Source organism: Bactrocera tryoni, chromosome 4 (genome assembly GCF_016617805.1).
Source record: "Bactrocera tryoni isolate S06 chromosome 4, CSIRO_BtryS06_freeze2, whole genome shotgun sequence".
NCBI classification, from domain to species: Eukaryota; Metazoa; Arthropoda; class Insecta; order Diptera; family Tephritidae; genus Bactrocera; species Bactrocera tryoni.
Window position 1 is genome coordinate 30,923,486 of NC_052502.1, and position 15,182 is coordinate 30,938,667.

The following is a 15,182-nucleotide window of genomic DNA, read 5'->3' on the forward strand; positions in this document are numbered from 1 at the left end:
CGACACTTGGGAGCATTTCTTTCTCATTTGTTTAGCTATTCCGTAAGGCGAATATCGGTCCTGGTGTGTGTTGGCGGATTCAATAATGTCCGGTTTGATTGAAGCTGCCTTCATTTCTTTCTCTAAGGCGCGTTTTGCGATGCGTAGCTCCATTTCCTTCATCAGTTTCTCTGCGAGTGAGCTTGACGGGGATATCACAGCTAAATCTTGAGCTTGAAATTTAATTCCGGTGTCTCGTTTTCTACTTATTCCATTCAAGAGCTTACACTTAGCTATGCGAAGTTTCAGTTCATTCGTGAGTTCCTCTGACTTCATTTCTTTCCCTAGGTTTGGATTTGAGATGCGTCGCTGCATTTCCTTCGTGAGGGAGGTTCGCGGGGTTATCATGTCCAAATCTTTAGCTTGAGATTTAATATCCGTAGTTCGGTTTCTACTTATTTCAAAAAAGACTGACCTTCGTGAAGATATCACAGCCAAGTCATGCTGGTGTTGAGCTTGGGATCTAACGTCATTTCTGTATTTTTCATTCAAGCATGTACTCTTTTTTGTCTGGCATAACGTTTGCATTTCTTTTCTCAAGTTTCTCTTAGCAATGTGCTCCTTCAACTCCGTCATGACTTTTTCCATAAGTTTGACTTGTTCTTCTGGTATCTCGAGTAAGAAGCGTGGCTTTAAAGTTCGACGTAGTTCTGGAAATGAAACGTATTGCTGAGTGGCTAATACTGATATTCCTAAATATTCTTTTCGTTTTTGCTTCAATCTTTCATAAGGCGTGTATCGGCTTCTAGAATAACTATGACGAATTTTCAAATTATAATTTTTAGTGTCTTTCTTCGGTTGATGCTGCTGCGAGGTGGCACTTTTTTCTATTTCCTTACATCTTTGAGCTAAACGCTGTTTTAGCTCGGCCATAAGTTTTTCCATGATGATCACTTGCTCCATCGGAACTCTTGATAAGATCTGCGATTTCAGTTTGTCGAGTTTAATTTGGGCCAATATATCGTCGTGACCTTTTGTATTAGCGATAGTACTAAGGTCTGTCTGACAATTAGTTTTGACAACTGTGTCTTCTGTTTTTGTAAGAATCAGAAGAGGTTTTGCTGCAACGATTGGCTTTAGTAAGACTTTTCTAAAATATGGGCCACCACGTAAGCATATTTTGTGTACTAAATGGTGATATGATTTGTTTTTAGTGCTTTCTTTGATATTTGCAATGTGAACTTCTTTCCTGTGGCCTTCTATGGTTCCAAGCTCAAGTGATGTACCGGTTATATTATTCTTATTTTTCTGCGTGGTTTTCATTTCAGAGAATTCCTGTGTTGTGTTTTTATCCTCTCCTGTGATCGTATCAGATTTTAGACGTTTTTTCAGTGGTGAACCATAGTAACGGTTAAAAATATGTGCACCCGCAGCGGCTCCAGCTGGTGAAGCAGATGCTGGTTTATATTTTCTCTTGAAATCGGACTGTCGTTTAGATACTTCATTGTCTTCATTGATATAACGTCCGGATTTGGATGAAAGAGATGCATAATCACATTTTTCGATTGCAAATCACCCATTTTTCGTAGATTTTGATGATGAGATATTGGCAATGATTTGTTAGAAGTTTGCGCTACTGCTCGAGAGCTGTGAACTAAGGAGATTTACAGATTCAAATTTTCTTTATCGTGCACCTTTTTATACCTTACGTCAGTTATGTAGAAGATTTCATAGGTAGGTGCAATAATCTTCGTTAAATAGCCGTTAATTAAGGTTGGGCGTGAGCTCAGAATACCGCAGGTAGATGAACGAGCTTACATGGAATAAAAGCAGGTATCTATGTTATTTTCTTGTGTATTTTTTCGCGTTAAGATTGCTTTGTTGGACTATAAACATCTATCCTTCTTTACGTTAAGTATTCTGAACAATTAAATATGTATGTCCTTAAGGTAGTCTCTATTAATCTCTCATATTGTTTTTTTACTTCCAGATCTATAAGAAAACAGCTCTATATTTTGCCTGTCGACCACATATATTGCTAAAGCAGCAAACGTAGCCGAGAACAAAGAAAATAAACGACTTCCTTAATTTTGCCGTATGCTCTCATATGATTTTTGCATTTAAATGAAAATTATTACGATGGAATAACAGTGCTTGTGTGGAAAGTTGGTCGAAAATAGACAGAAATATTCGTGAATAAACCGGTGTAAAGTGATGTACAATTATAAGTGTTTTTTGTGTATGTGTTTGTGAGTGATAAATAATGTGGGAAAGGCGGAAGATGGATACGATTTCTGGCAATGCTATTTCGGGTGAGTAAGAAAAATTTTCGATATTTGAATTTAGATATTTATGATTATTTTTATAATTTAATATTTTACACCAAACCCGAAGCGCCCTTTGTACCCAAATTGTTAACTAATAGCATCGAACATAAATTAAAATTATATTAAATATATAAATTATTTTTTAATAAAAATTTAAGGAGCACACGTTATGTGAAATTTTGGAAAATTACACTGTGACAAAAAAGTACTCGGAAATTGTGAATAAAACGCAAAATATTTAATTATTCATCAAAAGTTCTTTTGCCGTCTTCAAAGTAATCCCCACCGAATGTAATACACTTATACCAACGATTTTTCTGTCTTCGAAACACTTTTCATAAGTACTTTTTGTAATAGCCAGCCCTTAAGCAAGCGACTTTTGTTTTATCACTTTGATCGAATAAAAACGGGTTTTAAGCAGCGGCAATTTCGGTTTGGGGAACAAGAAAAAAGTCACAAGGAGCCAAATCTAGTAAATTCCGGTGGTTGACCAATGGTTTTTATTGCGCTTTTGGCGTGAAATTCAGTCACAAAAGTACCGCAAAGCGATGGTGGATTATCATCGTGTAAAATCCATGAATTGCTCTTCTTCGATTCCGGCCGTTTTCGACAGATATTCTCACGCAAATGACTCGGTACAGCCAAATAGAACTCTTTATTGACTGTCTGTCCATTCGGAACGAATTCATGATAGAAAAAACGGCTTTGACGTGGATTTTTTTGGTTTCGGCTCTTGCTCTCCATGAATGTGGGATCGGAGGATTGCAATATCAAGCATGTTTTAGGGTACTATTTTTGAACAAAAATTCTGCTTTATCAGGACGAGTCGAGCAAGAACGCGTTTCATACCCAAAATACCCACCAAAATTATTTGAACGGAGTCGCGAGGTGGCATTGCCATCTCTCTAACACTTGTTTGACGATTTTCAAGGACCATATTCTTCACGTTTTTAATACTTTTATCCGTTCAGAAGAGGTCGAAGGTCGTTCAAAATGAGGCAACGATGTCTCGATCGTCTTTGTAAATTTGTACCACTCGTAAGCTTGTGTTTTAGGACTGACCAACTTAGCAAAATACATGTTTTTGAGATATCATTTACCAGGGAGTTCAAATTACAATTTCCCATTACTTTTTGTCACAATGTAATTAGGCCTGTAAGTTCAATTCTATAGGATTACTTTAATTGAAATAAATTTAAATTCAAAGTAATTTATGCTGTAATAATATAGGGTTATGCAATTTAAAGAAAGCAACGATCTATGAGGAGTTTACCAAAATAATTTAGGTTTAAAATTGACTATAATGCTTGCCCTTTAAACAATATGTCAAACAATTAGCCGAGCTAATTTATGGTTTTGAGTAGAGAGTACCATTGCCCTTACTTACACAAACCACATTTTGTCAAAATATCCCTAAACAACCATATTGTAAACATAAACATAAACAAATAATAATGTTACTGCTACATATTAATTGTATTTATAGTTTATTTCATACTTATTTAATAAATTAACAAAGCATTCTATGAATTCTCCTCTACCACATGACTGTACAAATAATTCTCAGAATTATTTAATGAACAATAATTAATAAATAAGCTAATTCCGCCACCTTCAACTCTTCCTCAAATCGCGCAGCGCACATTTGCATGCGTTGGGCAACCGCACCATGCTCTCCTGCATGACGCCATCCACCAGCACCACCAAACTTCTATAAACGAAATGTTGCTTACATCGCGATTTCACGCCGAGCGGCAAGAGCTCGTCAAATTTGCATGGCGCATCCTCATTTTCGCATTGCTCCACCAGAACGCCTTGCTTGTATTGTTCGTGTTGCACAACCATCAGCCATTTCGATTCCACAGTTTCGGCTACCTTCGGGTAAACCAATCGCGTTTTGCTCTCACAATAGTAGCTATCATCACTGTCATCGTTCATGCGATTCGTCACATTTATTGGTTGTACGAAATCATCTTTGAAATATGGTTTGAACTTTTCAAATTCCTCTCTACTAAATTTATTCAATTGCGTTGCTTCCAAATAATTTGTCACCTCGGTACAGAATGTTTGTCCTTTCAGTCGTTCGGGGCAATTGATCGCATCATCGTTTGATTCGCCTTTCGTTGTGTTGAATACATAAAAACCAGTTCCCATCTCAAAGAGATCGTCCAACACGATTTCCGTTTCGATATCCGTTACTGGACGACTGCCAGTGTATTTAATTATCAATAAAACGCCCACGAGCGTGATCTCTAATCGCAAGCGTGGATTCATCATTATTGTGTTTTTGCTTCGTTGACTCTTTAATTACGCTTATAAGTGTATGGTTTACTCCAAGGACCGGTACACTTGGTTTTCCCCACGTTAGTTGAATGTTTTTTGACCAGAATTAGTTGAGTTTATTGCAAAAATCTGTGGAAACTTGGGAATTTCCACCGCTCAGTTAATTGTCAGGTGTCGCTGAATGCTGGGTTTTTCCCACAACTGAATGAGTTGTGTGAAAATTTTTCTTTTTATACCAGCCCGTACAGGCAAGCCTACGGATTTCGCGTTTTCACGCGTTTAGCTTGCCTGAGCAGGTACCGCCATTATAGCGTTTACGGCGGCTTACCTTTCTCACTCTGCATTTGCATGTATTTTGCTGTAGCAAGCGACCTTAGCTGTTGATCATGATGCAATCAAATTTAACAGGTGCATGAACCTTAGCCATTCTTGAATTGAGAAAAAAATGCTTTTGTTATGAATTCTTGGAATTACGACTGCGAATTATTATGAGTGGAGACAGTTACTGTCTGCAAACAAATGCCTTGTACTACCTTCAGAAATAATGACACATTTTTAAACGGTTTCTATAAACATTTTTATTGCTTCGTTAATTCTTTTTTGGTTTTTTTTTTGTTTTTTCAAAATTGAAAAGAATGCAAAAGAAATGAAAGTTGTAAAAAACGACAATGTAATATTTATAAACATAATATTAATAGCAGCGTCGGTTTGTATAAACATCCAATCCAGTTTTCAAGGTTGTGAACTCATTTCCACTGCAGATCATTCAATTTTAAAAGAAAATATTATTTTCTGGCGACAGACGTTTTCTTATTTTTCTTTACAGCGAGTTTACAACACCATTCGTTTTTCTTTTTCGCTGCTTGGTGCCAATTGGAAATTCCAAAGGTACTCAGCACCGGTTCTTTGCAACGTCTTACACTTCCTCTGCTTCCTCCGGCGGGTACTGCGTCAAATACATTCAAAACTGGGTTGATTGAGAAACCCAATTTTCGACCACTTTTTACACTAATTGGGATAGTATGTCATTCGAATATTCTCTTCCAAAACGTTAATTGCCTCGGGCTTAACTGCATAGACAAGCGATTTCGCATAACCCCGCAAAAGATAGTCCAGCGATGTTAAAACGCACGATTTTGGACGACCAAAAGTTTTTTCTTCAATAAATTGATTGTTTTGTTGGCTTTCTTCTTGAAATCAAAGCTCGTCCACATCAAAATCCTTCAATACAGTCACGAAAAAGTCATTAATCATGGCTCTATAGCGTTCCCCATTGGCTTCAACGTTATGGCCGGCAACATTTATGAATGAATGTAGATCAATGATTTCCTGAGACCATTGAGCACACCAAACTTTGACTTTTTAATAATATAAAGGCGTCTCAATAATGGCTTGTGGATTATCATCATTGTAAATGCGACAATTTTGTTTAGTAACGTATCCATTCAACCAAAAGTGAGCTTCATTGCTAAACAAAATTTTCTTGCGAAAATCGTGATCGGTGGCCAAGTCGTTTTGGGTCCATCCCAGGAATGTGCAACGCGCTTGAGAGTCGTTCAGCTTCAATTCTTGGATGAGTTGAATTTTATGAACCCGAAAACCACAACAGCTCAAATTATTGCGAGCGATGGAAGATGATCTTCTTCGATGCTCTAATCCACAGCAATAGTACTCTGATGCCGATAGTGTCTTCGGTGAGCCCTATACTGAGTATGCTATTATATTCTGTGAGGTGACGCATTATCCATTAGAGTATGTGTGGTACGAAATCGATATGTGATTGTTCGAATTACCGATTTTGCTGGGCGATTTATTGTACGAATTTTAGGTGCTGTTCGCGATGCGTTAAACGTTTTTTCGGCGTTAGTCTGTGTATTATGAAAATGTACACCAAATTCAGTATAAGTCAAGTAACAGCTGCCAAAAAACCAACTCCCAAAAAGTTTTAAAAACTACACGCCTAAAACACAGCACCTGTAAATTGCCTCAATGATACCACGGCGGGTAGTTTTGAAATATATTTGCCTTTATTCGCCATGTTTTTGTTGTAGTTTCTCAGCTGTTAGTTTTCTGAAATAAATACTGTTTGCCAATAGATTTAATCACACTAGTAGATAGTAACCCAAGAATATGCGCTGCACAGTCGACTTTTAGCCATCATGTTATAAGAAACATAATTTGCTGGTAATTCCGGCTGATTCCGAAATTGTTCGGGATTTAAAGTTCCTGTAAAAAACCATCAAGTGAATGAAATATTATACAAAATTCTTATGTTCGGTGTTGTTTTGCCCACACTGCCATATATGTACCATATGTTTACTGGTAATAAAGTAGAGAGATACGATTTGGCATTGTTTATCATGAAATCTTGCCAGCTATATACTAGTGAAGTACTCTGATGCCGATTAAGTACATTTTTTATAGGTTATTTTCAAGCAAGAAATAAAAGTATAATCTTGCTGTATTTATTTGTATATCATTACCGAAAACATAGGCCAGACTTTCCATGATATTTTGTTTTTCAGAATTTTCAATCATACCTATAGATCTCATGAATCCATTATCTATAGAATTCTTGAGCTCTACAATGGTTATGAAGTAATTTCCGCTCAATGCCATAATTTTACTTTACAATAATTAAATGTACAAAACTCGTTATTATTTCTACACAACCACTCCACATCTTTGTAAAAGTGATTCACAATAGGTATGTGCAAGAAAATTAGTTAGTACTCGTAAGAATAAGTTAGCGTGCAAATTACCATCACTTCAGTGAAATATTATGAAAGCTTAAGAAACTCCCAGTTTTGAAATTTCAAGGCACTTCCCTCTTACACATTTTCTCATACACATAACGTACACCTTCTTGTACAATCCATTGTATCAGTATAGTATATATGTACTACATAGCATAGCACATGTAAGCTCTCTTGCATTTCAACATTTGTAAAATGAATCAAATTTTTATGTGCACATTTGCATGCAACATGCAATTCCGTCATTCATTTGCCTGCCCATTCGCCACATATCACATGCATTTACCATATGTTTCGAATGAATTTGCAACTGACGCTTTCAAAAGAACCTCACAAATTGCACAATAAGCTTTACATTTGTATGCCAAAAGAAAAATGACGCAGTGCCTCTCGGCGCAAAAAGGCGGTCGTAATGCTCAAAAATAACCCAGAAATGTGAATTTATCGAAGTGATTTTTAGTAGCTTTCGTTTGATAGTCCAAATGTCTGATTACACTGCTGAAAATATAAAAGAAAGTCCGTACGTGAGGAGTTAAATTCTTACTTTTTCATATTTTTGTTCAATATTATTTTTTTTTTTTGATTAATTTAAAAATCTCTTAGATTATGCATTTTATCCCTTGTGATAAATCCTTTCGTCGGTCACAAGCTATGTACTGTACCTTAAACGAATATTTGGGTAACATTTTGCCATATATCTCTTGCCAAGTGACCTTTTGTCAGCGTATTTCCTCTTCAACAGCAATTTACTCTGGTTCTCAAAGACGTGTTTTCGTTAGCATAGTACTCTAATGTATTTTCTTAACTAGTCACAGTATTTATTAGTTATTGTGCCATTTTTAGCGACGTCTCACTTTGAAAATTTCAATATTACTGAGCTGAAATTTCCACTCACCTCAGCAAGTAAATTACGACAGGTAGTTTTACTGTGAACAACGCCTTCAAAAATTGATGTTGAATTCAATACATGGTGTGTGCTATTGTACCTGTTGAGCGAAGTCCAGAACAAGGGACAGTATATTTAACACGCACCTCTTTGTGCCAGAGATGCTTCATAAATAATGTTAATGTGTTGGCTCTTCAAATCTTACAACTACTACTAAGTTAAAGAGATAGTTTCAATCTTTTTGGCAAAAAGTTTTATCGATCGAGTCCTCTGGTTGCCAGGACTAGGAGTATATATTTATCTTATTCCTTGGAAGCATTAATTTGGCAAGAGAGAAAAAATGTAAAATATTAAATTAACTAACTTATTTCTATAATTCTCTTTATTTATATGAATATATGTATGTAAAACCGTGCAACAATTTCGCATATTTCCACAGTAAACTATTTTTAACACAATTTCTTAATATTTAAGAATCTAGTTTTTAAAATCTTTCTATTTAAAGTTTTGTTTTTGGATAGATTTTATCCTCCATACAATTTTCAGCAGATTTTTTTCCGGTTTCTACTTTCAGAGTAAATACTTTCGTCGTCCTTTAGGTCTTTGCTATTGCCGTGATTAATACTATAACATATTGTCGAATCTGGAAAATAATCTTTAGTTTTCCGAAGGTCATTAAATCATCTGCAATTGCCGATACTCCACCAACAGCTTCTATAACTATCAGGAAAAATATAGGCACTAAAACTATTTTCCGTTGTTAAGAGCCCTTCACTGTAAGTTTTACGGCGGTCTTCGCTTCGATACCATTTATAAGTAGTTCGGCCCCTAGTAAGTGCTAGTATTTGCCTTGAGAGAACTCAGTCTCTACTATTGAAAATTTTATTTTAAAAATATCTCATAATTCTCTTACGAACTACTTTCAAGGTAAGATTGTACATATAGTTCTTGTTCGTTTAATAAATCTTTGATTCCTGTGTGGAGAAATCCCGTCAAATTGTATTTAAATGAAAGCTCACACCAAGCTACATAGTGCAGAGGGCAAAAATATATTTGTGAAAGGCAACCAACAAAAGATGTATAATATTCGGAACTTTATCTTTTTTTGTTTTCTTAAACTCTACTGAAGAGTAAGTTTGGAGCGATCTAGCTACGCGAATGTAATTCTAGTTATTGTCATCTATGTCATATGGTTATCCAGATCCATTTGACCTTATTTGGCAAAAAACTATAAAACCGAAGCAGACAAATTTTGGCATCCTATAGATAATTTTATCTTTATAATTAAATTTATTCAAAAAATAGACGTTTTCGGATCGCTCTGTAAACTTCCGCCCATTTCACTTATTTTTATGTGATTACATCTGTTACCATAAATAACAAAGGACAAAAAAAACGTGATTTCCAGTACACTATCTAATTTTTTTGGTATATTGTATACGATTTAAGATACAAATTACAACACAACTTAAAAATTTTACATCAAGCTCTCGAAAATCCTGCGCTAACCTAAATTAAATATTATTATTTTAGTCTTATAACTAAAATATAAGCACAATCTCAAATGGAGCTCATGATACATTCACAGGTACTTGGTAATTTAACCATTTCTTCCTTCATCACTCCGTCCATCAAGACAACTAATTTACGATAGGTGAAGTTTTGTTTACATTTCGGTATATCTTCCAGCGGCAGGGTACTATTCTCTTCACCAGGTCGCTCCTCATTTTCACATTCCTCTACTAGAACACCTTGCTTATGTTGCTCATATTGCACCACCAATAACCACTTGGCATCCTCTGACATCGCACCTTCGGGATAAATCAGGTTTGTTATGGTATTGCAAGGTTTCTTCGCCACCTCGATCTCCATACGTGTTGCTATATTCAGTGGCATCGCCATATCATCTGTGAAATATGCTCTGAATTTTTCAAACTCTTTTGGGTCGATTTTGTCAAGACGTGTAGCCTCCATATAGTTTTCAACCTCCTTGCAATATGACTTTCCGGCCCGACGTTCGGCGCAAACAATTTCGTCATCCTCAAATTCTTCTCTTGCCACTCCCGTGTTATATACCATAAGACCTTCGTCGAGTTTAAATATGCTCTGCAGTTTGTGCATAATGTCTTTAGAAGGATCAGCAATGGGCGCAGGTCTGGCGCTAGTTTGTAGGACTGTCAAGGATATCGTTAGTATTTTAAGTAATGAGTTTAGCGTCGAAGTCATCTTGAATTTTCGAAGAGGTAAATTAATGTTTCCTAGTTTAAGATCCGCTGCTGTTTGTAGTTCTTAGTGATGAGTTTTTAGCTGTGTGTGTTTTACTGTCAACTTAGCGCTAACGACTGACGTCTGGAGTCGATTTGCAGCTCATTTTATAGCTGGACGCGCAGTAATGCATATGCAATATTTTTTTACCTACGCACGGTTTTCAAAGAAGAAAGGGAATTCCCAGCTACTTAAGGAATTTCGCTTCGGCTGGGAAAACCCCAGTCGTGTGTGCTTGTAACTTAGTTCTGTCATTATTCTGGTAATTAACACAATGCCACAACACTTTGGTTTGACTTTAACCATTTCATTGTTCCATTTTTTATAGAATCCTATCCCAAAAACTATTGCTGAAATGTACTATACATTATATGTGATGCTCAGACTGTGGAAAGTACAGTTGAATGTTCAATATTCGTTATAAAATTTAGCTTGTTCAAATCATCACTGGACTCCATTTTTAAATAACAAATCGAAACAGTCGAAGCGATACCAAGCTAAGCTTCTCTTTCTCTTTTATTGAGATCATTATTTGTAAAAGAACCACATAGGTTCAAATGTAGTTAACGATTATCTTATTTTGTTGTAATTTTAGAACTAACTCTTTGGATCTTCCGTATCCTACATTCTTAAACATTTTATCAACATGATCTGCTCATTTTCCAATTCTCGACAATTCTCCCGCAGTGCTGTGCGAGATTTCATGATATATCCAATATAACCTCTTGCGGAACCTGGTATTAGACGCGATGAAGCGTTAAGGTATTCTCACAACCGTTACGTATGGTGTGGAAAATTTAATGCGGTTGAGAAGTAATATGTTAAAAGTGGCCACACTGTTCACAATGGCCTGCCAGCAGTAACGAAATTAGCAACATGAAATTGTTTTCGAAGTAGTTGTATTTGGGTGACCGCAGTGTAAATTTACACCCCACGTATTCGCCGCACCCTTATATAAACGAATCAATGTTTTCAAGGCAATTTTTGCATGTGTGCCTACACGGCATATGGCTATGTAAGCAGCTTCATATAAGTAAGAGGATCATGATTTCCTCGTTGAAAGTTGCAGTTTTACTGTTCGACTGGCGACTTTCGTTGTTGCTCTCCGTATTGATGGTTTGGTATATGCCTCATATGCAGGAGTACGAGGACGTAGTAGGTCCTTAAGTTCAATTCATGTGCTATGTGTAAGTAACGGTCAGCGTTTAGCTAAGCTCTTGCATACTTTATACATTGGAATGCTCTGCAGTGTCTGTTATTGAGATTCTGTTTAAATGGATGGTTCTATGTAGTGGGATTAAGCGCATTTTGCGAGTGATAGTCATAAATCTATATTGTGTGGTACCGTTGTGTTGAGTACGAACTTTTATTTTGGTGCATTTGGAGCGGATATCTCTAGATATTTATTTTGTGGTCGCTTTAGTCAAACATTATACTTTATATAGGACTTAATTAATAATTTCAATACTTATGCAATATAAAACAAAATTATTTCGACTTGTTTTGCAAAGTCCATCCTTTTGTTAATTTACAGATTTTTTTTATTAATCATAGCTCATTGTAACAGTAATAAACCTTAAAAATTAATTATCTTTTGTGGGTGCGTTTTTAGTAACTTGCGTAATCTATATCTAACTAAGAATAAAAAACGAAAATAGTAAGACTTTGTTCATAATTTTAGAATTATTAATTTATTCTTCGAAATCTCCCCGTCAAAGTAATCTCCCTTGGCCCCGATACACTTAAGCCAACGTTTTTTCCAATGCTCCAAACAGCTGTAAATTTCCGGAATAGTCTTCAATGCGCGTACGGATTCATGTTTAATGTCTTCAATTTACTCAAAACGGTTTCCCTGCAGCGGTCATTTAAGTTTCCTGAATATCCAGAAGTCCACACCCCGATAATCGAAGAAAACTGTGTTAATATAATCTTAATTTTTGACCCGCTTTGACGTGGCTCGGGTCGTAAGTATAGATCCAAGGTTCATCGCTGGATGAAACCCCGCGTTTCATGGCATCCTGGTAGTCAGAAAGCGTTGTTTCACGTTAACGTGACGCTGTTTTTCGAAAGAATTGACTGATTTTGAAACCAATCGGGCTTTCACTTTTTATATACCCAAATTATCTTTTCAAATGGTGTTCACCGATCACCGATTGATAGTCAAGTAAAATTTCCTTTGAATAATATGTACCAATCAAAAACACCTGCTCGCGACAAACAATTATCGTCGAAAGCCTTTTCCAACATTTTGAACGTTTCGGCACCAGAAATTTTATACCAATCACAAAATTTAATGGAACTTTTTTGAATAATTTCACTCAACATAAAAATCGCGGGTTGAACTTTATGTACTTCAGAAATACAAGTGTAAGCTAAACACTGATAATAATTTTGATGTTTAGCACAGATGTCACTAAAATTTATAGCAACCTAGAAAAAAATATTTGGACGAGTGGATTTCCCCGCGAAAATCAAAAAGTCTTACAATTTTTGTATTTATTCGTTATTTGTAGTGGTATGCAGAAAATTTAAAAAAATATTCGTGCAATTGTTTTCTTTAAGATAATTTTTAAAAAGCATCTTTGTTTAGGCCAAAGGTGTCCCTTATATATTTAGAAATTACTAAGAAAATAATTAAGTATATCAAGTAAGCGAGTTCATTTAGAAACAGTTAAATGATTGTTCGTCCATTTAACCCAAACATCCAAAACTTTAACTATTCAAGTGATTATAGCGATTTTTTTATGAATAATAGTTCACCGAAAAGTTTTAAATAAATATAATAAAAGCTGTGCTTACCTTTCGCATATATCGTCGGATTATAAGCAGCGAATTGACAGGTCGGCATATTTATGTTATTAACTAAACCCATTGACATACGAGATACAGATGCGCGCTGGAAAAGGCAGAGGAAAACTTGTTAATAAATAGCCGAGTAGATGCAGTAATTACAATTATTTACTTGTATAGATGAATATGTATATATTTTCTCTTAAATAGTAATATTAAAAAAAAAAGTGATAATCGAGATTTCATTATCCGTCATTTACATATTTTTCAAATACCGTATTTGTGTAAAGTTTTATTCCGCTATCATCATTGGTTCCTAATGTATATACTATACAGAGAAGGCATCAGATGGAATTCAAAATAGCGTTATATTGGAAGAAGGCGTGGTTGTGAACCGATTTCACCCATATTTCGTACATGTCATCAGGGTGTTAAGAAAATATTATACACCGAATTTCATTGAAATCGGTCTAGTAGCTCCTGAGATATGGTTCTTGGTCCATAAGTGGGCGTCGCCACGCCCATTTTCAATTTTTAAAAGCCTGGGTGCAGCTTCCTTCTGCCACTTCTTCCGTAAAATTTAGTGTTTCTGACGTTTTTGTTAGTCGGTTATCGCACTTTTAGTGATTTTGAACATAACCTTTGTATGGGAGGTGGGCGTGGTTATTATCCGATTTCTTCCATTTTTGAACTGTATATGGAAATGCCTGAAGGAAACGACTCTGTAGAGTTTGGTTGACATAGCTATAGTAGTTTCCGAGATATGTACAAAAACTTAGTAGGGGGCGGGGCCACGCCCACTTTTCCAAAAAAATTACGTCCAAATATGCCCCTCCCTAATGCGATCCTTTGTGCCAAACTTCACTTTAATATCTATATTTATTGCTTAGTTATGACACTTTATAGGTTTTCGGTTTCCGCCATTTTGTGGGCGTGGCAGTGGGCCGATTTTGTCCATCTTCGAACTTAACCTTCTTATGGAGCCAAGGAATACGCATACCAAGTTTCATCACGACATCTCAATTTTTACTCAAGTTACAGCTTGCACGGACGGACGGACGGACAGACGGACGGACGGACGGACAGACAGACATCCGGATTTCAACTCTACTCGTCACCCTGATCACTTTGGTATATATAACCCTATATCTGGCACTTTTAGTTTTAGTACTTACAAACAACCGTTATGTGAACAAAACTATAATACTCTCCTTAGCAACATTGTTGCGAGAGTAAAACAATAAAAATCAATAACTTCTTTACAAGAACTTGATTCCGCTTGTTTAGTTTGTATGACAGATATATGCTATAGTGTTCCGAAATCGGCATACACATATATATGTACTAGAGTGGTCCGATATCAGCCGTTTCGATAAATGAGCAGCTTCTTGGGAAGAAGAGGACATACGCAAAATAATAAAACAATAATTTAAAAGTTCTGCGGGTCTGAACAAATCTTAAGAGTAAAAACCTACTATTTTTCGTTGAAGCAAATAAGTCCTACGGTATTTTCACCACACGCCACACGTGTTTTTATAATAACACCGTGTTTTCGGATACTTCCAAAACTTTAATTTAATCAAATGATTATAATCAAATAAAACAATGAACGCAAAAAGTATTTTGTCCTTCATTGCTGACATTAGCTAATTTTAGTTTGGCTTAGCAAAGCCCACCAAGATAAATCCAGTTTCCCGACTATTTCGCAAAAAACCCATAACCAAAACGTTCCAAATCTTTTCATAATCATTTCGTGGGAATTTCCTTACCCAAATAAAAAACCTTAAGTAAAAAAATTTTGCCAGGCTGGTTCTGCATTTTAAAGCACTTGCAGGTGCGAAAATACGTTAATTAATTCTTGAGGTCATTTCGTAATGAAATTATCAATAGCACGGA

General features: G+C 35.9%; 1 protein-coding gene across 1 annotated transcript in view; it reads right to left on the reverse strand.

The window, feature by feature from the left end:
- Nucleotides 1-15,182, reverse strand: part of LOC120773375 — a 48,967-nt gene that overhangs the window by 17,902 nt on the left and 15,883 nt on the right. Inside the window, exon 4 of the mRNA XM_040102204.1 lies at nt 13,296-13,392. Within this exon, the coding sequence (XP_039958138.1) occupies nt 13,296-13,392 (97 nt within the window). The remainder of the gene's footprint in view (nt 1-13,295; nt 13,393-15,182) is intronic.